At 33.1% G+C, this 27,532-nt stretch overlaps 1 protein-coding gene across 4 annotated transcripts; it reads right to left on the reverse strand.

The window, feature by feature from the left end:
* Positions 1–2,238: 2,238 nt before the first annotated feature.
* LOC128217760 (GRAM domain-containing protein 4-like) lies at positions 2,239–27,528 on the reverse strand. 4 transcript variants are annotated; one of them, XM_052925128.1, is made up of 19 exons: positions 27,468–27,528; positions 26,453–26,592; positions 24,923–25,124; positions 24,533–24,641; positions 23,941–24,065; positions 21,986–22,157; positions 21,365–21,390; positions 20,436–20,527; positions 19,860–19,951; positions 19,169–19,217; positions 18,656–18,721; positions 18,193–18,236; positions 17,753–17,862; positions 16,958–17,112; positions 15,693–15,843; positions 15,047–15,143; positions 14,317–14,398; positions 13,486–13,560; positions 2,239–9,130 (listed from the first exon to the last, which is right to left on the reverse strand). In XM_052925128.1, the coding sequence occupies exons 2-19, from the start codon at positions 26,546–26,548 to the stop codon at positions 8,936–8,938; spliced, it is 1,938 nt and encodes a 645-aa protein (XP_052781088.1). In that variant the 5' UTR covers positions 26,549–26,592; positions 27,468–27,528; the 3' UTR covers positions 2,239–8,935. The 4 variants fall into 4 exon arrangements, with proteins under 4 accessions (XP_052781088.1, XP_052781087.1, XP_052781089.1 ...); XM_052925127.1 differs by lacking the exon at positions 27,468–27,528 and adding an exon at positions 27,164–27,298; XM_052925129.1 differs by lacking the exon at positions 27,468–27,528 and adding an exon at positions 27,164–27,281 and having other exon boundaries at positions 26,453–26,589.
* Between the last annotated feature and the right edge of the window lie 4 nt (positions 27,529–27,532).

Here is a 27,532-nt window from a genome sequence, read left to right on the forward strand (position 1 = left end):
CACGTATAACGCATATCGTAGCCATATAGCATCCACGTATAACGCATATCGTAGCCATATAGCATCCACGTATAACGCATATCGTAGCCATATAGCATCCACGTATAACGCATATCGTAGCCATATAGCATCCACGTATAACGCATATCGTAGCCATATAGCATCCACGTATAACGCATATCGTAGCCATATAGCATCCACGTATAACGCATATCGTAGCCATATAGCATACACGTATAACGCATATCGTAGCCATATAGCATACACGTATAACGCATATCGTAGCCATATAGCATCCACGTATAACGCATATCGTAGCCATATAGCATACACGTATAACGCATATCGTAGCCATATAGCATCCACGTATAACGCATATCGTAGCCATATAGCATCCACGTATAACGCATTTCGTAGCCATATAGCATCCACGTATAACGCATATCGTAGCCATATAGCATCCACGTATAACGCATATCGTAGCCATATAGCATCCACGTATAACGCATATCGTAGCCATATAGCATACACGTATAAAGCCTATAGTAGCCATATAGCATCCACGTATAACGCATATCGTAGCCATATAGCATACACGTATAAAGAATATCGTAGCCATATATAGTTCACGTTTAAAGCATACCGAAGCCATATAGCAGTCAGGGATGAGGCACCTCGTAGCCACACAGCATTCACGTATAAATCAGTTTCGGACAATTATTTGCGTATATACCATTAGTATGGAATTCCTCTACAAACTAAAATGGGTTCACCAGGCATCAGAATTCTCAAATGGCTCAATAAACTATACATTTGGATACCTTTCGTTTAAACATTCTATATTTTACAACACATGTGAGAAAAGTTATAATAACTTATGCGCGAAAGTGTGGTTTTGTCTTGTATGGGAAATGGAGTACCCGAAGAAAACCCACTTGTCCGGCTTGGTGACCACCAACAAAACTCACATGCGCCCAGGCTGGGAATCGAACCCGGATTGCCGTGGTGAAAAGTGATTGCGCTAGCCACTGCGCTAACCGAACAACCAATACTTTAATTTATACCTTATGGCTACTCTGCATAACTTGTTTACATTAATTCAGGACAATAAACTTGACTTTGCATTTCCATCGCAGGGTGTAAACAGTAAATGGAATGTAACTACACCCTTAAGGGTTCAGCCCACACTTTGGGATTAGATGCACAAAATGACAAAATTACATTTGCAGTTATGCATTACACTCCCACAAAAATGACCATCATTTTCTGAATGAAATATTAATATAATATATTCACCGCAAATATGCGTAAATACGTTTATAGTAGTTGAAATATATCAACATTTAAAACGTATGTAACTTCAATGACGAAAGCGACATATGCGGTCGTTCAAAATGAATAATTCGCCTTTTACGAGGAAACATGATTAATGGGGCCAATTAACACTTGTTTTTTACGTTTGCTTCGGGCAATAGCTAGAATAAACAAAGTCTTTCTTTCACAAGATAAATGAAACAAAATCACGGCTCATCAGATTGCGCAGAAACATTTTGACGTTTAAGGAAAAACTGGTTCATCTTCTTTTCTACTTCTAGTTCAGTTATACTTCTGTCCGTGCCAGAGTGGCTGCATTATGGTTTGATCCGGTCTCACTCCCACTGTGACTTGAACAGATATGTCGCCAATGAGAGAAAAATACCGCCAAAGGTTGGTGGGGTACCAAAGTTAACAATTTTGGAATCAAAATAGTGGTGCCGGGAAACAGCGATTAATGAAATCTAGATAGTTCCCCGTCGCTGATATTGTCAAGAAAGAATTTCTGCTCTCTATAAAGCCATCCCGCGGGTTTTAAACGAGGTTCAATCTGCTGTAGACAATATGTCTTCGTTCAGAAAATAGCTCTTTGAGCTAATTTTCCTGTTAGCATATACCCGACTTTAAATAAAGATTCTTGTATCTTGTATCTTTACCACAGGGAGACCCGTACCCTTCGCCCGACGGGCACTCGAAAAAAAACTACGCTTATTTTTTTAATATGTGAAATGATCTACATGCAATTGCACCCTTTTCGATGGCAAAAGTACTTTTAAACAGCGAGTCAGAAATTATGCTACATAGTTTGCAACGCCAAAATATATAAAGTTTGCCAATTCTATAAATAATATCACAGACGTATGTCCGGGATATGTATGAGGACAAAACTATTCGACAAAAATGAATAAAAGGTATCTTAAGGTTTGAAAATGTCTTTAATACACCAGCCCTGATCATCATAGTCATTCCAAAAAAACTTATTCTAAAACTATGTTTCTTACATAAAAGTACCCACATTTCATGGATTATTAAAGTTTATTATTAACATAAAAAATACATTTTCAAATAAGTTCAAACATGTTTAAGGAGCTTTTTACATTAATAGGGATATTGTTGTAGTAGAAATAAAAACAAAGATACTCCATAATCATTAAGTTGTGTATGCAACTTTTTGTGACCATAAATTATGTCAAAGCAGTAAAACATCAGTCAAGCTAGCATAGAGCAAAAAAAGCAAATAGCAGGTGAAATATTTGTTGTATTAAAGGATGCAATTTGTCACCTTTCAAAAGATGGGCGTACATACCTCAGAAATGACAAATATCGGTACAAAACTACAAAACGATCCACTTGACTATAGCTTACATAATATGCACGCAGGTTTTGCTATGTTGGTACATGTAGGTATCTTTAATTGCAAACTACAATGTCATCTTTATGTTAAAGCTGCGCTCTCACAGATTGAACATTTGACTTTTTGGGTTTTTTTGTCTTGGAACAAGCCATTCTTTTGCGAAAATGCATGGAAACCAGTTATATAAGACTGCTGTCAAAAAATTAGATCACAGATTTTTCGAACGGAAATATGAAAATCTGCGACCTGATCTTTTATCATTGGTTTGCAGATATTTACGCAAAAATCTGCTCTTTTAAAGACTAAAAATAAAAAAAAAATTGTAAAAAAGGTATATCTGTGAGAGCTAGTGCAGCTTTAATAACCATCCAGATTGACTATTTTACATTCTCGTTCACCAGAGTGATGATGCTATGCGTACCATACATTTAGTTAATAGATTTATTGTTATTAAACCTTTAATGAATGAGAATGCTATTTTATTTCTACACACAAAATTGCATCTAAGCATTAAATTTCTTCCATATTAAATCATACACACATTCTTTAATTGATTTATCAAAGACACAAAGTTATAATCAGAACTCTAAGTAAACTTATATTTTGGTAAAAATATCATTATTGTTCTAAAATCATCTGCTTCATCTGATATTGATAATGATGAAATTAGGGAATAGCATAATCGCTCTAGTGTACGAGAATGTCTTAAATGTTTCCATGTTTTTTTTTATTTCTTACAACCTTCATATGCTTTGAAATCTACACATATAGTGATGAAACAAAAACAGAATAAAAAGTACACATAAAAAACCTACACATATATTGTACATGTAATGGAACATGTGTGTAACAATGTAAAATTTTAAAAAATGTCCGGGGGGGCATGAATTGATTAACCAACAGGATGTCGGGGTGCGTTTTCAATATTTGTCATATTTGGAACTAAGAATGATGTAGTCAATCGGATTTGCTGTTATAAATAACTGACCTATACAGTGAATGAAGTCAATGATGTATGACCATAGGATTGACTTAAGTCGCATATTGAATGACATCCCTGGGCGTAATTTTATCAATCATAATATTTCACAACACCTAAAGACAGGGCTTGGTATTTAATACTTTTTCAAATATTTAAAGTGACTCACTCATGGTTTGTAAAATGCATTTTTTTTAATTACACAATAAAGTGAGGCAAATCATAAGGAGTGTTAAAACAAATATACCAAAAGCTGGAACCCTTCAGCAACTGTTGATATTTGCTCACATATCGTCTTTGAAGAAAATTAATTACGGCTGTGGTGTTTTTATGATTGGTTGATTGACATTATCACGTGATGTTATAAATGTATCCTTAACTGTTTTTTCGTCAACATATCCACCACTTTTGTTAAAGTCCCGGTGGCTGTGTGGACTAGCCGGCTGTTTTCTAGTTTTTTTCTTGACTTTACTGGCATGGGTTGGAACCCCACTAAAACCAAAATACTTTTTTTATGCTATAACTCTTTTTTTCTGCAATTTCGATATCATAGAGTAAAATAATGATAAAATAAGTGTTTTCAGATGCATTACCGGGAAAACTAACTTTTGGTCCAAAAACATGAGCGAGTCACTTTAAAAGAATACCCAAAATATGTGTACAATCTAATGTGTACAATCAATCCCTTAATTCTTGAATATATTTTATAAAAAGTGTAAAACAAATATGAATAATGCAAATTTTTTAAATATTTGAGTATAAAATTAAAGACAAGTGAAAAATATGATGTGTTAAGGTGTGGAGTATTTCAGTCAAAAATACAATAGTACCTTACACCATAAAATAATATGTATTCTCATATGTCACCAATGAATAACCGAGGAAAAACATGACTTATGGCACATGGTTAAAACAATGCAATTGTCTGCATTTTACAAATATATAAAAGTCCATTCTATTTAAACTTTAATGTAAACATATGAATCCCATTATCTGCATTTTACAAATATATAAAAGCCCAATTCATATATAATAATCATGTAAACAAATGAATACAATTATCTGCATTTTACAAATATATAAAATTAAATTCATTCTTTTAAACCAATCTATCATGTAAATAATATAATTATTAAAAAACTTATTAAACAACTTGTTTAAATAATTATATACAGTCGAAACCCATTGGCTCGATATCTCATTGACCAGACAAAATACTACAAGCCACACGAGTATCGAGCGAAGCGCACATCCTTATAAAGAGTAAAACAAAATCTGTCCTCAACATCCAGTCCAAGCCAACGAGGAACCGAGCCAAGCGATATCCAACCAAAGGGTTTCAAAACAAAATACATGTTGAAATAGAAGATAAATGAATCAGATATATTACACTGTTAGAATATTATTTATTTTTTTATAAAATACATGATTGTCTTACTTGTGATACATAAGCAGATGAAAAATAATGACTTGTGATGTTGACCAAACATGATTCAAAATTAAAAACCTCAAAATGCAAATATAAGAATACTCTATTTACTAATTTTCTAGCATAAGCATTGCAAGCAAATACACAATAAAACTTTAGTGAACAAACTTCTTACGTTTGTTTTATAATATATTTTGGAATGTACAAAATTTTGTAAGACATATATGTAAATTTTCTATATGAATCAATATATATTGTATTAATCTATATTGGGAGTTGTTATAAACAGTTCAGTTTGAATGCAAACAATATAATAAAACAAGAGCTGTCACAGAGACAGCGCGCTCAACTATTCCGCCGCTTTTCAGTGTTAGGATTGAAAAGTTTTGGCGAAACTTGCATGGATCACTGTTAGATTAAATTTCAATGCAATACATAATGTGCTGAGATATTAACATAAATGTGGTTACATGGAAAATTTTAACCAGAATTTTTAAGTCAAGAAAGTTAAGACATAAAGGGCCATTATTTGCAAAATACAGTTATCTATATTTGGTTATGCAATAACGTTGAGTGATTGAAACCATTGTATAAAGTCTCAATGCAATACATCAAGTAGTTGCTGAGATATTATCAAATGTGTGCTAACATGCAAGACCTTAACTAGAATTTCTAAGTTGCATAATAAAGGGGCAAAAATTATATAATATGAAAGATAGAGTTATCTTACTTAATTAAAAGAAGAAAGTTAAATATTTGGGAGCCTGTGTGTAAAGTTTCAATGCAATACATGATGTATTCGCTGAGGTATTGACTTAAAAGTGGTTACATGCAAAACCTTAACCAGAATTTCTATGTCAAAAAAGGGGCCATTATTTGAATTTAATGCAAACTAGAGTTATATAACTTGGTTAATTAAGTAGGTTGGACGGTTGAGTACCATTGTATCAAGTCTCAATGCAATACCTCATGTAGTTGCTGAGATTTTAACCTATGTGTGCTTGCATGCAAAACCTTAACCAAGGTGTGGCGCTGAAGCCGACGCTTGGGTGAGTAGTATAGCCCTCCATATTCTTCGAATAGTCGAGCTAAAAATATGTATCAAGTTATAAAATAATCATAAAAAAACAACAACAACTCAACCATTTTCATTGGACTAAAGACCATCCATCCCTTATTTCATTCAAAGGTTTTTGTTTATTTTCAGTGCATTGTAAAACTCCGACTTATCGTTAAGAAAACCAAAAATAAAAAGCTTAGTGTTCAGCACAGAACGGTTATCAAATGCCTCTATACTTACAGCAGTGAATGTGCAAGCTTCTAAATATACCATTCAATAAAACCAATTATGAATTCATGGCTTAAAGGAATTTTGTATGTGTTTTTTTTTCATTACAAAATGGATCTTTGGTAGTTGTGATCTGCTTAATGGATTTTCAGAGGTCTTCTAACTGTTAAATTGTGAATCTCTCCTTCAAACACATTGGCAGAGACATGAGCTTGAACCCTAATTAAGAAATATAACACACAACTGAGAGTCATTTAGCATTATAAGGACCGGCCAGTCAGCCACCGAAGGTGTATATGGACCGAGACGTTAGCCGAGGTCCATAATCACCTTCGGGGGCTGACTAGCCGGTCCTTATAATGCCATATGGCCCAAAGTCATGTGTTATGTTCGTTATATTATACCGAACATTTTTTATTAACATTCAATATTTTGAACGTGCTTTTGATGTGTTTAATAGCGATAATTGTTCGCCGTTGTGAAAATCGCAAGTCGTACTCACCATGTATATGTCAGTTGTCCATATAATTTTTGGCGAGGTCTGGACCGGCCAAAAATATGATATGGACAGCTGACGTCATAAAACTGGATTTTTGATTAAATTACACTAATTACACACCGATCGACTTTATATGTACATTTAAGGGACACATTTATGGAAGATATAATATACTTGTATAATATATCTTCAAAAAATTTTCTGCATGAATTGAACTTGAACAGTAGACTTTTTGTGAATGCATCAGCAACTAGCTCTCTATGCAACACTGCATGGGAAAATTACTCGATGACAAACTTAATGACAGATTTTACTTAAAGTACTTAACATGACTGTATATGCTGGTATACTGACTAAGTGAGTACTATTAATCCATCCTTAAAAGATTTTAAGCTTTGCTGAGGACCACCCAAGACTTTTTTAATGGGTCAGTAGGTCAAAAGGTCGGTAGGTAGGTTTTTGTGGAATTGCTTTTTTTAAGACTGGGTTATGACTGATCACAAAACAACAGAACAGAATAAAACAAATTCCACCCTGCATACTCAAGAGATCATAAATTTCCCATGTAGCACTAAAAATATCCAGTCTCTGCATTGTAAACATCTGTAAAAGTTTTCATGAAATAGTAATGTGACAAATATTTAGTGAAAATGATGAGGGTTGGGCCTTTATAACTAACAAACATTTTGTACTGACATTAAACATTCAAATGTTGACAATTTTTGGTACAATGTTGACAAATTCCGCCTAAATAGCAGTATTTGTTATATGTTACATACAGCCCTACAAGACTATCTCTCTATCATGGTGAAATGGATATGGTCCATGGTAGCTGACCTAGACCATCTTGCTCTCATGGAAATACTAGCAATTTTCTTTTCTATCATTTTATTTTTCTTACCACTTTGATATGTTTTGCCAATTTTCAGAAAATCTCTCTATATATATTTATATTTGGTTACATAAAAAACAGCTAAAATTGAGCCTACAAAATATACCAGTCTGACTAAAACATAAAACTATACAAAATAACACTGTAATTCATACAAAATATTACAATCTTCCAATAACAATAACAATAACAAATGGATAGGTTTAAAAAAACTGTTGCTGTACAATATTACAAACCTAGACAATGTCACAACCTGAGGAAAACTTCTTAAATAGTAACAATTCATGTAAACTTCAACTATGAAAATGTATTTCATTATTCAGCTGAAGTTCAGAAAATATATTTTGCAACATCTTTTCAGTTAAAAAAAATCGTTATTGATCAAATCACACAAGATGCTTCAAATCGCACCTGTTTCAATTAAATTGTATACACTATAATTTAACATAAACTTATTTACCACGCAAAATAACATCAATTACAATTTAAACAACATTTGTGTGGTGTGAAATGCTGCTTTGTGTCAGAAATAATGAAGTAGATTCTCTCATCAAAATGGAAAATACATTGAATGATCACTCTTTGTCGGAAAGAAGTGAATTTGTATTGAAAAAAACATGGTGTTTTAGAAATAAATATGATGTAATTTTTTTGTACAAGTAAAATCTCCTGTAAAAAAAATCCCTTCAAAAAGAAAAACAATAACATGACAGCCACTTTGTGATATTTCTTCATTCAGAGTTGTCATAGCAACCACAAAACATGGAGACATACTTCACAACGACACCACATCACAAATCTTCATTTCTAAGTCTTCATTTAAGTTCTCAATGTCAGTTTTTCTATATCAAATTATGTGAGGTGGATTATCTAGTTCTTGGCATAAGTCACTCACAGAGCTGTTGACCTCTTGACTACTGGCACATTTATTCTGAATCTCCAAAATAAGCACAGAATATAAAGTTCTGTACTAGGCTCTGTGAACTAGATGAGCTAACCGCTATTATGTACAGCCAATTGAGAAATTAATAGTCACAAAATATTTTGATTGCTTCATTCCGAGTCTTCATAGTAAGCACCAAACTTTAAGTTTTGTATAAGGTTCTGTGAACTAGATGAGCTAACAGCTGATGTGTACAGCCCATTGAGAAATTACCAGCGCCACTATTACTTGTTATCTTCATTCTGAGTCTTCATAGTAGGCACCAAACGTGAAGTTTTGTATAAGGTTCTGTGAACTTGTTGAACTACCAGCTGACATGGACCGGCGACTAAAGCCATCGCTCGTTCGCTTGTTCAGCTTGGCTGCAACCATGCCCTGCTCTATCGCCTTGACAACCTCGTCACGTCCAATTATACCTCCAAAGTGAAGAACCTGAAAAGAAATCACCACAAATGAAACTACCAATACCTTCAACCCGTGTAGAATCTTAATAATACATATTCTTTCCCTACTATTTTCCTAAAAAATAATATGGGGTCACTAGGCATCCAAAGTTCACAGAGCTTCAAGTTTAATTGCACATATGGCCAAGCCATACAAGTGGTTTTTCTCCGGGTAATCTGGTTTACCCCACAATACAAGACCACTTTCTCGTGCAACATCGTGCCAACGAGAGTGACTACTACAAGTTATCATGACTTTCTTCTTTGTTGTGAAATATACAACATTTAAAATCTGGGGCTACAATTACCAGCAACAAATTGTGTAAAACTTATATCTTGAGGTTATCTTTTGAGTTTGCATGAAAAAGCAATTTGATTGAATAATAATTATTGGATTAATATCGACCAATCAATATGGATTTTGGCTAAATTTAATCAAACCAAAGAAGTTTAACCAGTTTTATTCTATTGGCTGGTGATGGAGATCTTTTCTATAACTACATTTTGTAAAAAATATCGATAAAATGTATAAAAATGTAATGTAGTCATAACAATCATTTACTATTTTAAAATATGATAAATTTCAATGTGTAAAAAGCATCAGAAAAATGGGCAGGCAATAATAGTGTATAACACAACCATAATTGTATAAACATACATGTCTACATGTACCAGTAAGTACATGCCTGTGCCCCCCCCCCCCCTCCAATTTCTTCAAAAAGTTTTGCAAATATTTGGTATATATCAGAATGGTACAGCTTTTAATTAAATCTTAAATTGATAGGAACGATTCATGCATAAACATTTGACAGCCAATGTTAAACTTTACCAACAGGATAGAAAGTATTTGTCAGATAACAAATATTCATTTCAAAGTATTTAGTAGTCTTTTAAACACAAATAAACCTCATACCCGTGACAATTATTTCAACAATTTGCAATCCATGCTCAAGCATTCAATACCAGAAAAATGTTTATATAAGATTCACTGAATTGAAAATTAATGCATCGGCATGTCTCTACCCGTATAAGAGCAATAAAATATTTGCAAAACCAACAAAAACTTGTCTTAACTTGTCTTAACAACATTTAACAAATTCTTATGATTGTGTTGCTTCGACTGGTACATGATGTTATTGCAAAAACGAGATGATACAGACGGCTGAATCTATTTCATTTATCTCAAACATGTGATCACGAACGTATGACACGGTAATGATATGATCTAACTTCACGATGTAATTAACAGCAATTTTGCAACTGAATATCGCAATTTACATTTAGAAGGCTTTCATATTGTATAGGGTTGTTTGTATCGTCATTATCGTGATTTATATGAAATTAAGTTTTTTACAGGAAACTTGTTATGTATCAGAGTAACAAACTTGTCAAGTTAAAAAAAGTGACAAATTGATTTACATTTTTCATTAACAGTAGAGTTATATATCAAAAAATGGTAAAATATAAAACTAAATTTTATGGCCAGAAAATCCCACAGATCATATCAAATAATGCATTATAAATAAATTAATCAAACATAAAACATTGTGACATACTTAATAGACAAATGGGAGTTGGGCCAATAAAAACTACTTACTAAACAATGCATTTATGGAAATAATTAATTACTGATAACAAGATGTTTTTAATAGCTGAAAATGAACAAAAATTACATCAATGGTGAGTCCTAAAAGATTTACAAAGATCAACTAACATCTCATAGGGTAGAAATACTGTGTTTTCTGCACCTTTCTCTAATATTAAATGCGGTATCCTTCATAAAAACCATTGTTTTTGATATCCATTCATCCTTTTCGGTAAATTAACAATTGTATTATGGTAATAGTAATACATCTCATTTGGGAGTAAGAGTGCTTCTTTAAATAAGGATATCTTTTTACTTACAAAATAAAATTGTTAAACAATTGCTTTTAAATGAATAGATATATCTAAAATTAAAGTCAGTTGCATAAACATCTTTAAAAATATTCATTATTGGGTTGTCCAGGTAGCAAAGTGGTTAGGGCACTGGCTTTTGACCAAGGCCACCCGAGTTGGATTCCCTGCCTGGGCGCATGTGAGTTTGGTTAGAGGTCACCAAGCCTGTTTTACTGTTTTCTCTCACAACACAAGACCACACACTCACACAATGTTGTGCCAACGAGAGTGACTTAAAATAAGTTTATAACTTTCTTCATAATCCTTCTAAAACATATATTGGTTAAACTAATGTTCGTTATAAAAGTCATACTCAAATACTAAAATTTAGTTAAGATTTTGTATGAAGTCATTCATCCATGTCATGATTCATGTAACATCATGTACCAAGATGCTTTAATAATTGGCTGCAATTATGTATGGGACGATGTGACAGGTTTGACTTTACATTAAATTGCATTTCAGGTTGTTAAATATCAAAGCCTTTCACTGGGACAATGTATGTTAGTCATCTTGTATGAGTGTCTGTGCAAATCATACCAGAACAAGCTTTGGTCTTCCAACAGACCGACCGACATGTGCAAAGCAATTATATAACCCCTCTGCTTCGAAGGGGGGCATAATTAAACTAGATGTTCACTGAAAACTGATACTTCAACTCATGCATTTAGTGACATATAAATTTCTACTGTCTACTATATAAGAAAATAAAATATGGACAATCAGAAAACCTTTTTTCAGCTTACAGTCACACTGACCTTGACCTTTGACCCACTGACCTCAAAATCAATAGGGTTCATCTGCTGGTCATGACCAATAAGCCTACCTAGTATGAGGTCCCTGGGTCAAAGCGTTCTCAAGTTATTGATCGGAAACCGTTTTTTCATGTTAAGGTCACACTGACCTTGACCTTTGACCTCAAAATCAATAGGGTTCATCTGCTGGTCATGACCAATACACCTACCAAGTATGAGGTTCCTGGGTCAAAGCGTTCTCAAGTTATTGATCGGAAACCGTTTTTCATGTAAAGGTCACACTGACCTTGACCTTTGACCCACTGACCTCAAAATCAATAGGGTTCATCTGCTGGTCATGACCAATAAGCCTACCTAGTATGAGGTCCCTGGGTCAAAGCGTTCTCAAGTTATTGATCGGAAACCGTTTTTCATGTTAAGGTCACACTGACCTTGACCTTTGACCCACTGACCTCAAAATCAATAGGGTTCATCTGCTGGTCATGACCAATACACCTACCAAGTATGAGGTTCCTGGGTCAAAGCGTTCTCAAGTTATTGATCGGAAACCGTTTTTCATGTAAAGGTCACACTGACCTTGACCTTTGACCCACTGACCTCAAAATCAATAGGGTTCATCTGCTGGTGATGACCAATACACATACCAAGTATGAGGTCCCTCGGTCAAAGCGTTCTCAAGTTATTGATCGGAAACCATTTGGTATTCCGACCGACCGACCGACAGACAGACAGACCGACCGACCGACCGACCGACCGACATGTGCAAAACAATATACCCCACTTTTTTCAAAAGGGGGCATAATAATTTATATCAATTATCCAAATACAACATTTTTAAAATTGGAAGACAATCGTAATTCTTAAAGGCCTTGAGTAAAACATTTGTTATGTCCCTTTAAAAGCACTTTATAGTCAAACACAAAAGGCAAAGATATGTAACACAATATTCATGATATACCCCGTAATTGTTCTATTTATACACACAAACATGTGTAAGAGTTGTACAGGTACGATTTCAACGGTAAAGGTAAAATTTTAATTACTTCCGAATGAGGAACATGGTAATCTCTTTAGCGTTTTTTAGCGATGAATGTATGAATGTTCGGTTGTTGTTTTTTAAACTTCTATACCCTGTCATTAAGAATCATTCATTATTACTGGGTGATAACCAGTAATAATCATTGAGGGAGCTCTGAGTGGAAGTCAAAGCACAGACCCTCTCACCTAGAGTCTGATACGCTAACCACTCCCCCATTGCCACCAATTATTTACAAAGACTTCTGTAAAAAGCAATGAAATAAACCCATCATTTCTCCGTTACTAGAAGGTGCATACCATAAGGCACAGATGTAAAGTGTTAAGATCATGTCAATTCCATAACCTGTATGTGTAATTCATATCATTCATCACCATCATCATCATCATCATCATCATCATCATCATCATCATCATCTTCATCATCATCATCATACCACTACCATCACCACACAACCACCACCACCACTGCCACCACCATCATCATCACAAGTCTAGCCTCTCTTTGTATGAGTATACACGATAACAAATGTTTTTTTCTACTTTCAAGGTTATATATTATTGAAACAAACAAACACGTTATACAATTCTGTTAACAAGTAAGGGGTTGTCTTACATTGTCTTTCCCGTCTGTCCTCATGACGACCTGGATCGTCATACCTCGGCCCGGGAGTCTCTGGTTGATCTTTATCTGAAATACACACATTTATGAGAGTAAGTACACAATCCAGTGTCTTGTCACGGCATCTGTTGATCTATTGATAGTTTAAAAACATTTACCCCTCCTCTCTCTTCTTTTCTTGAATTTGTAAAGGTCTGTCCACATCTGCCATCCTTTAAAGGCGGCATAATGGTTTGACTCCATCACATCCCTTAGTGTAATTGGGGTATTTGCTAAAAGAGTAATTTTAGACCCAAAATGCCATAAGACTTGCTATGAATGACATCTAATGTGCACATACTGTCATATAGGTTTCTTAACCTTGAATAATAAAGGGATTAGTGACTGAGTGGTTCCACACAAAGTATGATCAAGTTTTTTCATCATTTCCGTTTTCAAAAACAAACAGAGAATTATGGCAATTTCTCATGTTGGAAATAGATCCGAAAGGAAAATTCTTTGGAAATGCTAAATGCCACCGGGCCCCAATTTCTCGAAACTTCTTAAGTCCCTTATAACAGGATTAAGCTAATCTCACTATTTTTGTTGTTCTATAAAATGTGTTATATTGACTTTTTCAAGAATTTTTAGAAATTATGTAGGAATAATCTGTATTATTATCAGAATAAACAGTTTTTCATTTATCAAAATCCATTTTCAGTATGTATTTTGACTTAAGCCTGTTAAGCTTAAGAAGTTTCGAGAAATTGGGGCCATATGATAAAGTTGATTATCTAGACATAACTTGTTTTGAGAAAGTGCCAAAAACTGGAAGGAATTCCTCACCTTGTCCACAGAAACAATATCCCGCAGGGGTATGACAATGTTTCGCACTGAAGGTGACTTCTCCCTCGCAAAACACAGGAAACTGAAATAAAATATATTGAGGTATTTATTTTAAACATTTAATATAGTTAAATGTCAAACCTTCAAGTAAAAACACTGAACGTGGATTGCTACTTTTTCCGTTTTACTTTGACAGTGAGTGAAGGAAATGCTGTTATTCAAGTAATTGGACTTGGTATATGAATCACTGTCTTTTATCTTTGCTAACATGTGTACTAAGTTTGATATTCATTTCTTTAGAGGTTCTTAAGCTATGATATTACAATATATATACAACATCCAACCTAATAACAATGACAACAGCACTTATACCCTGACCAAAAATGCGAATTCAGACAAGAGAGCTTTACAAGGCACCTGGGATGTCTCTTGGCTATAGAGGAATAGGGATGGTGCCTTCTAAAGGATGAAATTTGGGGAGCAAATGGAATTTTGAATATAAAAATAATGTCATGATTTTGTGGATTAATTTTTTCATTATATGAAAAAAAAAAAAATCATTTCTAGTGACATCATATCGAAGTAGAAAAAGACCTCTATCTTGCTTATTTTTCATCTGATTTAAGTAATAAACACAACAACATGAAATTGTACAGAAAAATTAGGAAATTAAATACTTTTCAAGTGGGGAAATCATTAATAGAAAACGCCCCTGGGAACAAATCTTTACCTTTTAGTCATGTAAAGTTTCCCCATCTTTTTTGAAAGAAGTGTCACTATCCATCGCTCCTTGCCAACCAAAACCGTACGCCTGCCATGTGACCAGCCTGAAATATAATAAACAGGCTACAAGTACCTTTTGTATTCCTGTACAGAAAATAATACCATATTAGCAATTGGCCCTTTGTTGCGTGTGACTCATCTTCCATTGGCTATGAAAGAATAATATATGACAGTTGTTTCCAGATGGAAAAGAAAAACCCGACCTGAGGGCACCTGTGTTGCCAAGAATTGAGGCTTGATTTTACCAGCACTGGTCACAAGACCAGAAACACATATCTAGTATGCCAGAAAAAGCAATTCTATCTTTATACCATGCTGTAAGAGAATTAATAGTAAGAGTAAATAATGATTCTCAAATAAATAAAGAAATGTATGTTTGACCTAAATGTTATTAATCCACATAAGAAGCTCAGTTAGAAGCAATCAATTATACTTAAACTGTTTTAAAATCAAAATAATGAAATCTAAAAGTTAGTAATTTTTTTTAGACAATTTATCAATTTCAACCAGTATTAGAAATAACATGTATGTCATGGAAGAAAATACAAAATTTTATTTGATATCAATGCAATTTTAGTGTATTGTAACCTCACCTTTGATTGGACTCTCAGAAACAGGAAGTGAAAATAGCTCCCGGAACTGTTCATCATCGCTGTCTTCGCTTGAACTGCTGGTGCCATCAGAATCATCAGACAAAACAGAGGTCTCTTCTTCACATCTGGATTCTGAATGGACTACGATGTACTGAAAATACGTTTAATAAAATTTAAAAACAATTATTTTATTGTGACCAAGATGTTTATACTACATGTATATAAGAACTCGAACTTTTAGTGGCTCAGAATAATATTCCAACTAATTTACCTATTCACTTCTTCTTACTTTCAACATACACATGATTTGGTTGGTTTTTGTTGCCAAAAAATTGTCGATTAAACCATTCCGTGATAAATTATTAACATGAGTAAAAAAAATTCAAAATCATCTTTCAGAGGATTCCTCATGTTTGGAACTGGAAATCATTGGATGGATGGGAGAGAAGTCCTAGTCTTATAATCATATAGTAGGGCTACAAGGATACATTTGATGTCTCTTTTTCAAAGAAGTCAGAGTATCAGGTCCTAGAAAATGCTTTTCTTTTCTTGAGTACATAAATGGACATCTTCATGTATACACATACATTCATGACTGTAGCTTTTATTCTTTTCGAGTTATGCCAAGGTCCAGTCAAAAAGTTTGTTTTTTTCATTATTTTTGCTGCCATATCAACCATAATTGTTTGTCTGACCCAAACAAAAACATATGTCGTGTATAATCTCCATATGGCCCTCTATCAATATACCAAATTTCATCAACTTAGTTTCATACTTCTTAATTCATTGCAGCGTCCAGTTTTTTTTAAACTAATGGATGGACGGAATGATTTTATACTTCTAGTACCCTCCAGTGAAAACGGTAGGATATAACGGTAATAAACATGGTTATGGTTTATCAGTACCGTAATTCAATTGAATATTTACAAAACCCAATATAATTAAGGTGAAGAACAAAAAATAGGCAATTTACACCATTTTAAATTAATTATTGGGGGGGGGGGGATTTCTTGAATCAAGGAGGTTGTGAATTTAAAACACAGCAAAATATTCACTTTACAGTTCCTTTCTGACAAGAAAGTACCCGGTAATATTGATGAGAATTTTATACCTCGGGAAATTGCCACAAAAACAAATGTGAAAAAAGGACCCCATGAAATTTAATGAATAAACAATACGACATAATAATCATTTTGGGAATCACAAGGTTTTTTTTTTAAATTTTATATGCTTATAATAAACCAGAATGATCATTGGAATTTCACCTTGTCCATCTCCTCTCTCGTCAGCTGTCTGTCATACTGTCTGTTTGTAGGTAACTGTTCCCACAAGCGTAGGTTGGAGTCATAACGTCGCTGTATCCGTGGATACATATTGTACACCTTGTTCACTATAAACAGCTTCACCACCATGCCAACACCTGGAAGAGCAGTATCAGTTTTATTGATGGAATTCCGTTTCAATAAGTAGTGACACTTGTACTGTGCTATGTAGAGTGTTGGCATGCAGAAGGAGGGGTTGTAGGTTCAATCCCCTCCAGACATATATAGCAATGTGCAGTATGCCATATTCAACTCAAGTTAAGTTAAGCATTTTATTAATACTTGTACAAATATGATGATTCCTCTCGATTTTGTTTGTACATACATTTGTATCTTAAATTGCATGGAAACTATGTTTACATTTCAGGGAAATTATGTTTTAGATATCATGAAAAATGTGACTTAAATTTCAAGGAAATTACGTTTACATTTCAGAGAAATTATGTTTTAAATATCATGGAAAATGTGACTTAAATTTCAAGGAAAACATGTTTTACAGTAATGTTTGTGTAATATCTATTAACAAGAGGATTAGAACTTGCAAAGCTATGATAAGATGAACTTTAAATTTCAAATTGATATTATTAACACAGAAGATTTTCATAATAGTGTTTCATGTTTTCATTCAAAGTTTTGACTTTGTGATGTAGTGAAATTGCAAATATCAGTAGAAATGAAGCACTTGTGAACTTCTAATAATGTACAGTAATCAGGAATAAATGTGAATCATTATCTTACCTACTACTCTCCATAGTATAGTTGAAGGGAGAAACATTGTCATCACAAACCCCATTATCAACATACTGAGTAATTTCCTCGCCCCCTCATGGTGTCGCCATGTGAACAGACTAACAAAAAGAAGCATTGATTAACATTTAAGTCTTTCAAAATGTTGGTTTGGACTGTAGAAATGGCTTGGTTATTTAAAAATCATATCTCAATAGTTTTTATATACAAATGTATGATAAAAAAACAAATCCTCCTTACAATGTCAATCATGCATACAAAAAGAGGTTTTATTCCATACATTTTTTGTGTGTGAATTTAAATGTATGTACATGAACATTAAAAGGCGACTTAATAAAACATTTCATATATTTCTATGTCAAGCATCTATTTCATCTATTTGTGAACTTTTGTTTGAATGTTTTTTATGTAATATTTGTAAGATTTCTTACTTCTTCATCTTTTCAAGACCATCAGCAACTGCCCCGAGGCCATTCTGCAAAATTGATATATTTTTACTCCAGGAGAAAGCTGCATAAAGAATGATGAAAGAGTATTCAACAAGCCCGCTTTGAAAGTCAATGACGTCAAAATTCATAAATCTTTAAGGCAAAGTTACTACAGTCAAACACTGTTAGCACAGTAAATAATAAAATTTGTAAGTATGATATAAATAGACATACTAGTGTTCTTGCCAAGCCAAGTTTTTTATTGATTTAAAAAAAGGCTCCCTAATTCCATATTAAACACTCATGCAGCATTCTCTATACATAAAGACCAAACAGAAACAACTTATGACCAATGTTCAAGTTTTTGCACTTTTACGATAACCAAGGCTATGACTTAGTTATACCAATGTTTCAGAAAGATCATTACAACAAATTATTCAATTTGATACTAGTGGACACACAGTACCTGCACTTTTGTGGCAACTTCTATAACCAGGTTGAATTTCTCCGACATTCCCAATGTATCTTCAACCTTTAATGATAGAATAAGACTTTACTAGGGAAGGCAATGAGTAGTGGATTCGGTACTCAAGTTCTTTTCGAATCGAGTACTCAATTACTTGGTTTTTAATAAAAAAAGTACATGAAATTGACATGAAGTTATTGTTATACAGTGATTTTAAATTGACCAGTGTTTTTATCTGAGACCAATTTTGGCTTCCAGAACATTGAAAATCATTTTCACTATTGAAAGACTTGAAATATAACTATAATAATATATAATATAGCTAGCAATTCTATGCTCAAATACAAGACTGTGGTATAAAATATGATAACATACAAAAAACAAGTCTTGGTAAAGTGGTTCTATCAAACATCCAGTTTCCCATGTTTTTATTTAACTTCTAAGGATACATAGGAATCTATAACTTCATTTTAAGAGGTACCAGATTGTAAGATATATCCCTCATCTACAAACCTTTTCATCTTCAGTAACCGGGAAGTAAGCAAAATTGATGTTAAATCCTCTGAAATTGAAAAAGTATGAACAATTACATGATGCTTATATATACACATAAACAAACAGGAATCAAGGTTCTGTCATCATCTATTTGAAGTAAAGAAACAACAAGCCATGAAATGGTGATATGTGCGCGACTGATTCAATCCAAGGATGAGTCCATCAAAGGGATTTAAACATAAGAATTTTCTACTGATAACTATTCAAATTTGAGCAAAAATCAGTTGATGATACCTATTTGTGCACAGTCAGCCCCACCCCCGACGACAGCTGAAAGTCATTCCACTTGAATGACCAAACCCTACAGGACAAGTTCAATTCCAGAACAGTTTCATACCACAGACATTAACAAGATTACAGAGGAGTGAAAACCAATGCTCTTCTGTTTTAAGTGAAGTGTTTTTCACAAAGTTGATGACATAAAAAAACAGACATGGTTAAATGGTACCAATACCCAATTGCTCAGCATTAAAAGAGAATAGCCGGTGTGTATTTCTACTAGCAAATACATGTTATGTCACTGCTGAATTAGCAATGGTTGTTTATATCCCATAAACAGCTAAATAAGGATTCGTTATCCTTATGTTTATCTGAATTATAAAATTCGTATCAACAGCAATAAGTATTTGATATCATTTGCAATACGTACCTATTTTGGAAGTAGTTGATGATCATTCTAAACACCCCGAGGAAAAACAAGAGTGGCAACAGCCATCCACGCCAGCAGACATACAGCAACAACTGAAATATTTATATAAATGTTGTTTTTATTACTAAAATTCCGCAATTTAGATTTTTTGGAATAGAATGTGTGATGCAGAAAACGACCCTATATGTCTGCCATGCTATACAGCCGACTAAAAAAAAAGCAGAAAGGAAGCATTGTGATAAATTCAGTACTATTGCTTGGCATCAATTTTTTTAACCAGTCTTGCTATAATAATTCAGAATTTGCACAAGCCCGAAAGACATTTTACCAGTGCAAGGCTTACAGGCTTGTGTTAATTTCAACTACCTTTAAAAGCTTAAAATGCCAAGAATAAACAGCTGAGAAAACATCTGAAATATCATGATCTCAAATGCATGCATGATAGTATCATCAAATTTATAAATCAAACAAATACAAAAAATTAATCTATTAAAATCGAGATTCAATGAAAAATATTTTGTAGGTATAAACTATTTAAAGACAGATTATACAGACAAGAGAAAAATTGATCCTTACACACAGAACAAGAAACGTATAAGACCTCGACTTCCACAACATGAGGGTCTGTATGCCCTTCACTGTGTCCATGTATGGTTTGGCTGCAACCTCTAAAATTACGATGTAAAAATGCATCTTGTATTAAAAACAGAACCATAAACTTATGGCCCTACTTTTTTTTTTTTTCAAAACCTACAGACATGAACAAAACTGTTTACCAGTGTATTTTTGAAAATATTATCATAATATTGTGCAATTAATCATTGACATAAGGCTGAGCAGTCTTGATTTAATACTCATACCAATAAAGTGAGTAAATTAATAAAAAGGTGTAGAAGCCCGGCACAAACAGATTGTCACCTTAGAGTAAAAACTCTATTAACTTTTACAAAACTAGATACCAATATCTTGGATTTGGCGGGTTAATATTTTTGTTTTTATTCAGGAACGAAAAATAAGTAACAGTTTGAATAAAGCCTCTTGTACACTTTTTATTACCCAACTATATAACAAAAATTGTCGGCAACAATAATAGCTTTAGTGTAAAGTATGTTTAATTCACCCATATCATTCAAATGTTGATAAATTCCATCGCAAATATAAATTTGTTTATAATTATGCTATATACAACCCAGTTGGGTAAGTGGCTCAGTCAATTAGGTTACTGACAACAGACTCAGAGGAATTATGTCCAAATCCCATTTCTCATTTTGCAGCATCTTTATAATAAATTTCGTCACCTTAATACAAGAACTCAATAACAGCTACTATTTCTTTGTGCAGTTATTGAGATTTTGCACTAGGGTGACTATTTATAGACCATAGAAATTTCAGAATTGTTTCACAATTATTATGTTTTAATTAAAACAAAATTGCAGCTGACGAGGCTTTTAATTCACCGATACAAAAATAACGTGTATCTTTTTTTAAGTATATCAAGTACTTACTGAATCTTCTCACATTTTCTTTCAAGCTGAAAGATAACATCCATGTGTTAATATTCTCAAAGTTTAAACTAAAAACACATATCATACAATACTACATGCTTTATTGCTAATTATGAAAACCTATTAGTACTTGTGTCAATGTCCAATAAACAGACAACTCCTTGAGCAACTGATAAAATGCTACATGCATGAGAAATTTAAGGCACTTAGTAAATATATCCCAAGAAATTATGATTCTGATCAGGGCTATTCCATTAATTCATATTACTCCCAGTGGGAAGGCACTTTTATATTATGCGACCCCACTACAGAAGCAAATTTACCCTATTGGGGTCCAAATAAGCGAAAAAAGAGACCCACCCTGGCATATACTACCAAAATAATTGCCCTCCACCCAGGGGTTATATGTTTTACTGGAATAGCCCTCAACAAATAAAAGTCTTATATCGGTACAATAATAAATATTTGTACTATGATTCGTTGGAAAATCAGGTAGTAATAATGAGTAATAGTTTATGATTATAGACACTGCATGACATCACTTACAACATTATTACTATGACAGTATCTCCACTGCTTCTCTTTAAACCCAACAGGAGGTAAGAAAGTTGCAGTTCTTACGTTTTCATGGTGAGAGGCTGTACCGGCTTAGGCTGTTCTACCACTGGCCTTGTGAGCTCGCTGAAATCTTCTGCTGTATTGTACAGGGTGTTTATTACCCATTCCCACACACGGTCTATACGCGATCGTTTCTGACCAATGGGTAACTCCTGTGACTCCCGCTGGCCTGGAGCTGTAATTGAACAACACATTTGATAAATTCATTCCGTCAGAACGGTTACTGCCAGGAGGAGAGGGCTAAAGTTGTCTTTGCTAACACATGGAACATGCATGCATGTGATATCGAGGGAATGATTTTAAAAATTTGAGGATTATTTTGGAAGTTAAACAAAAATAGTTGTAGTCTAGTACAGGTGTGTTGTCACAGATACCAGAATTCTAGATGTAAAGTTTCAAGAAGTTCAATTTTCTCCTACAAATGCAGGCTGCTTTGAACTACATTTGAACTATTTTCAAACATTACCAACAGGATTAGTTATTCCCATTAAAATTCTGTCAACTTCCTGAACAAACTCCAAGTATTCTTCTTCAAATTGAGACAAAGTTATTTCCCTTTCTAATGATCTGAATAAATGGACCTATACATTTGCTAATACAAAAATAAAAACATGGTGTGTTAGATTTAAAGATTCATAAACAAATGTAAACTTATTGTAAAAATATATTCTGATACTTTAATGTGAATCATCATTTATATAGATATGATTTTATTGTGAAACAAGACATCTGTTTGATAAAATGTTTAAGTTCATTAACCCTTTCTTATATATAAGTAAGTTGCCCCATCAGCTGTCCCTAGTTAATCTCCTCATTATAAAACTTAAAAGGGGCTAAACACCAGGCCCCAATTTCTCGAAACTTCCTAAAATCTCTGGGGCAGGGTGCTTGTTTTGACACACCCCTTTGACCACGCCCCTCCCCTCCCCTCCCCCCTCATTTTTTTTTAAAAAATCCAAGAATTATTAAAAATGATTGGGGAACTGTTACTAATGATAACTTACCAAAAAAAATATTTTTTAAATTTTTATTCCCCAATCATTATTATTAAGTCTGGATTTATTTTTTTAAATGGTTTGGGGGGGGGGGGGCCTGGTCAAAGGGATGTGTCAAAACAATGCACCCTGCCCCTGTGAGCTTTAGCTTTACAGGCTTAAGTAGCTTTAATATTTCAATTAGCCAAAATACATACTTAAATTGAATTTTGATTAATGAAAAATGGTTGAATGTAATTAACATACATGTATAGATAATGCCTATCTAAAGTATAAAAACTCGTAATGAAGTAAATACGCAAATTATTCAAAAACAAAAATGGTGACTTAAGCTTAATCCTGTTATAAGGGACTACAAAAGAGAAATTGGGGTCCTATGATAAAATGCAAGAGAGAAAATTGTCAAAAACTTACATAAAATTGACATGGTTGTGTACAACGCATTCAATTTTACTTATTGATGTCTCTTACAACACATACATTTCTTGTATTTTTTGCGAATTTTTCCAATTCAAAATTTACTACGGTTGCCTTACACATAAATCCCAGTTAGTTTAAAAATAGCGTTGGTATAATTTTCTGTACTCATAAAAAGTTATTATTTAAACTGGGAGACCTTTGTGCACTATTTTAATCAGGGAAACAGAGATGAGACAGCAGCAGGATTGTTGCATTTATTACTTTAACCATGTAAATTGACAAATCATCGTCCTCCTACTAGCTCGCATTAACAATTCAAGGCTTCTTTTGAGGAAATACTGTATTTGACGATTTTTGAACCATCTGGTGTCTAGGCTCTTTAAGAGTAAAAAGGCTAATATATTATGTTAGGAGTTACAAGGTGTATCTATGAATGTTTGCCTGGGATTTGCATCAATCAATGCAAGTCAAACATAATGATGCCAAGCAACAAAAAAGAAAAAAAAAGAAAAAATTCTTTACAATGTATGTAGTGAAGTCTACCATTATTATTATTCCGCAACTCTTGCTGACCCTTCTGCGTTGTGGTATCAGGCACCTGGCGTCTCAACCTGACCTCAGGGCTTACAGCGGATCTGTCTGGCATTCCCCTCCATGTGACAGAATCCCTGTAAACCAATTTTAAACTGGATTGATAAAAACCTGCACTTATTAAATGCTTTCCAAGCTTGTTGAACATCTGGATTTTAAATATACATTTTGCTGATTTATACATGTATCTTGCCAATTTCTTTTATACTAAATAATTGTGTTAAAATTCAGGCTTGTTCATCCAAATTTCTATGAAAATGACAGATTTTATTAAATCATGTTTGCAAACTTAAATACAAAATAGTTTTTATATGTCTATTTCTTGTATTGTACTATAATAGAACCATACCTCATCATTGTAACATGTTTAGTTTTTGATGATAATAAAATAGACCCAATTATTTCTTATTCAGAAAAAAAATACCATTTATATCAAATGTGTACAGTCTACTACCTATAAATGTTACTTTGCTTGGTCTGTATATGTTTTGTACTGACTATTTGAATAAATGAAATATCCATAAAAAAAAGAAGTTTTTCTAACCTGAGCTTCAGTATTTTTTCAAGCTCTTTGTTTCTTTTCTTGAGGGTCTCAAGTTGTTTAATCATAATGGGACTCTCAGCGCCACTTCTGTACTGGGATAGCTGTTCCGCTGCAACATATGAAACAAAGTCCATAAAAAAATCTGAAACCATAACGCCCGAGCAGAAGTTTTGCATATCAACTAAATACCAACAAATTTTATGTTTGCGCTTAAAAATATTTTTACAGTGTACATTTAAATGCAGTAATAGATTAAGAGAAAGGTAATTGCAATCTTATGAATATTTTTACTCTTAAATGGATAAAACACAGGTCAGTGTATAAATAAACCTGTATACCTGTAGGTCAATCAAATCCTTAGTAGCATAAACTTTCATCATAACTTATTACCCAGTGATTGATTTTCAATCATAGCAGACACAAGCTGATCCTGAATCTGTGTCAGGTGGTCTTCATATGCCTGTCGTTCCCGGACACTAGAAAAACATGATTTTGCACCAACTTTGCCGCCAACAGTCTTCTTGGCGCTGGCTGTGTCAGAGTCTTCACTGTCATCCATGGCTCCTAACCCTTCGCTACTTACGTCATAAAACTGAAACCAAAAACAAAAAAATGCTTTAAAGGGATTTGCTCACTTTTTATAGAGTTAAAAAAAGACATCACAAAAAAAAGTGAAATGTGAAGAAAATGCTTTTCAATGATAAAATATCATCAAAAATTCTTTAGAAGCTCTCATTGTAACTTACAAAATTTAAATCTCAAGTTTTTTATCAGTTTTGCCAAGAATAGTTAGTAACGTTCTTAAAAATTGAATTGAGTTGCTGTTTGGTGTTTGTTAATTTAAGTGATTTAAATTATAAATAATTCAATTTCAGCTAAATTTGAAATGGAAAATATACAGCCAACATTAAATCTGTGGGTGAATTCCTTAAATATTCTTATTGCTTACAATTATGTACGTGTTATGCATTATCCATTAGCTTTCAGGAATATGTACTAGATATATAAGGGGAGCTCTAAACAGTTTAATCACTAATATTAAAGCCCAGCTTCTTTTTTCAATTCTTTGTTTTAGCAAGTTGTGAAAAACTGAGTTACTGCTTTAATCAGATTGGATAAAAATTAATTAATTGAATTGTTGCTGACGGCTAACATTTATTTGATTAGAACTAGACATGTACATGTTCACATTAATCAATCATTAAGCAATCATTTTAATATTCCAGATAAGTGATAGCAGATATTGCATTTAAAGCTTTAAACAATTGGTCTTCATCAAATACAAACTACAAAATATCATATTCAATTCTTTTATTGCAGAAACAGTCAATTTTGAACTTCACTCTTTCCTGCATTAATGTTTGAAAATGTACTCTGGCAATATTATAAATACTGTTAGCATTACAAGGCAGTTATATCCATCATACGCTAAGGCCCAGTCATGAAAATTAGCCGTTCTGATAAAAAGCCCAAATTCTTACAAAAGAGATTTGGCATCCAATTGTTCAACAAGTTTTGTATTTATAAAACATCTTCAAGTCATTCCTAACTTATGTCAATTGCCTTAACTTCTCAGAGTCAAATGAATAGATTTTAGTAAAAAATGTTTACCCCGGTACATAAAATTTTGTATTTAGTTCAAAGTATTATGAAGATAATGTATTTCTGACACAACCAAGTTATTATATCATATTATTGACTAGTGAGACACTTAGAAATGGTATAGGGAATGACTTAAGATGTTTTTTTAATACCAGCCCTGGGTTGAAATCAATAATTTGAGCAAGATCGATAAGCATTTGACCACTGTCACTAGCGCGCTGTGCTTATTTCTACCAAAGGAGCACTTAATTTTAGAGTCACTATCGCTAATCATTAATTTTATCAATTAATGTTGCATTCTTTTTATGTAACAGATACCTGATCATCCAAGCCCGGTAATGGTTTTATGTCCTTTTTGTTATCTTGATGTAGATGGCCATGTATCTTTGCTCGTAAACGCTTGCGCAGGCTCATGGTTTAACTATAATGACTCTCCAATCCTTCATGATTTGACTCTACTGAAACATAAACAGGTTTTTTTCCATTTTAAAATGTATCCATATATAGTCTATAAAACAAGAATTGAATTGTTATGCAAATTATAATGTTACAAAACACTCCACAACATATCCTATAGATGTGCATGTGGTGGGGATCAAATCCTAGTCATTCTAAGATGACATCCAAGCTTTTTTCTTTAATGATGTTTAGTCCAGGCTAAACAGTCAGTCAATTCTATTGAGACAGAAAAAATGAGTATATTTAAGCTCTGCTTTATAAACATGCATATCAAATACCCAATTACAATCATATTTAACCTAGGACCAATAAAAACTGACCCAGATTATTATTATCTAATTTATAATCATAGATGACACGCCCCTTATAATTTTGAAGGTTTCTCACCATATTGATACAGTTATTTGACAATCTGTAAGTAGCAATTTTTGTTAAAATTGTCACTTAAATTTATGTGATTATGATGACCTTTAACAAACAAACAAAACTTAAAAATGGAAAAAATGTTGTATACAATAATTATAATCAGGGAATTAAAAAAATCTTTTTTGACGCTTTACAAAATATTACCTCATATAGATTGAAAAGTTGATGAACATGTATCTATACCAGTAATGAGCTTAATATCACTAATTATTTCCATAATGTTTGTTAAAAAATGTAAACATATTTCTACTTTCAGTTTGTTTTTTGTTTACTTTTTTGTGATGCAGGAATTGGTTACAGTCAACTAAATGATCTTTTTACATTTATGAATCGTACCCTCTTTCTCAACCCTAAAATAATGATTATTTGTTTCTATAATGCACTTTTTCTGTAAGTGTACCAAAAAATAAACGTTGTTCACTATACAAGAGCAAAGTATATCACATACACATTAATAGAGCAACAGCTATGAGTGTGCTTTAACCGTTAACATAATTCACAATTGCTGCTCCC

The sequence above is a fragment of the Mya arenaria genome, chromosome 14 (assembly GCF_026914265.1).
Source record: "Mya arenaria isolate MELC-2E11 chromosome 14, ASM2691426v1".
NCBI classification, from domain to species: domain Eukaryota; kingdom Metazoa; phylum Mollusca; class Bivalvia; order Myida; family Myidae; genus Mya; species Mya arenaria.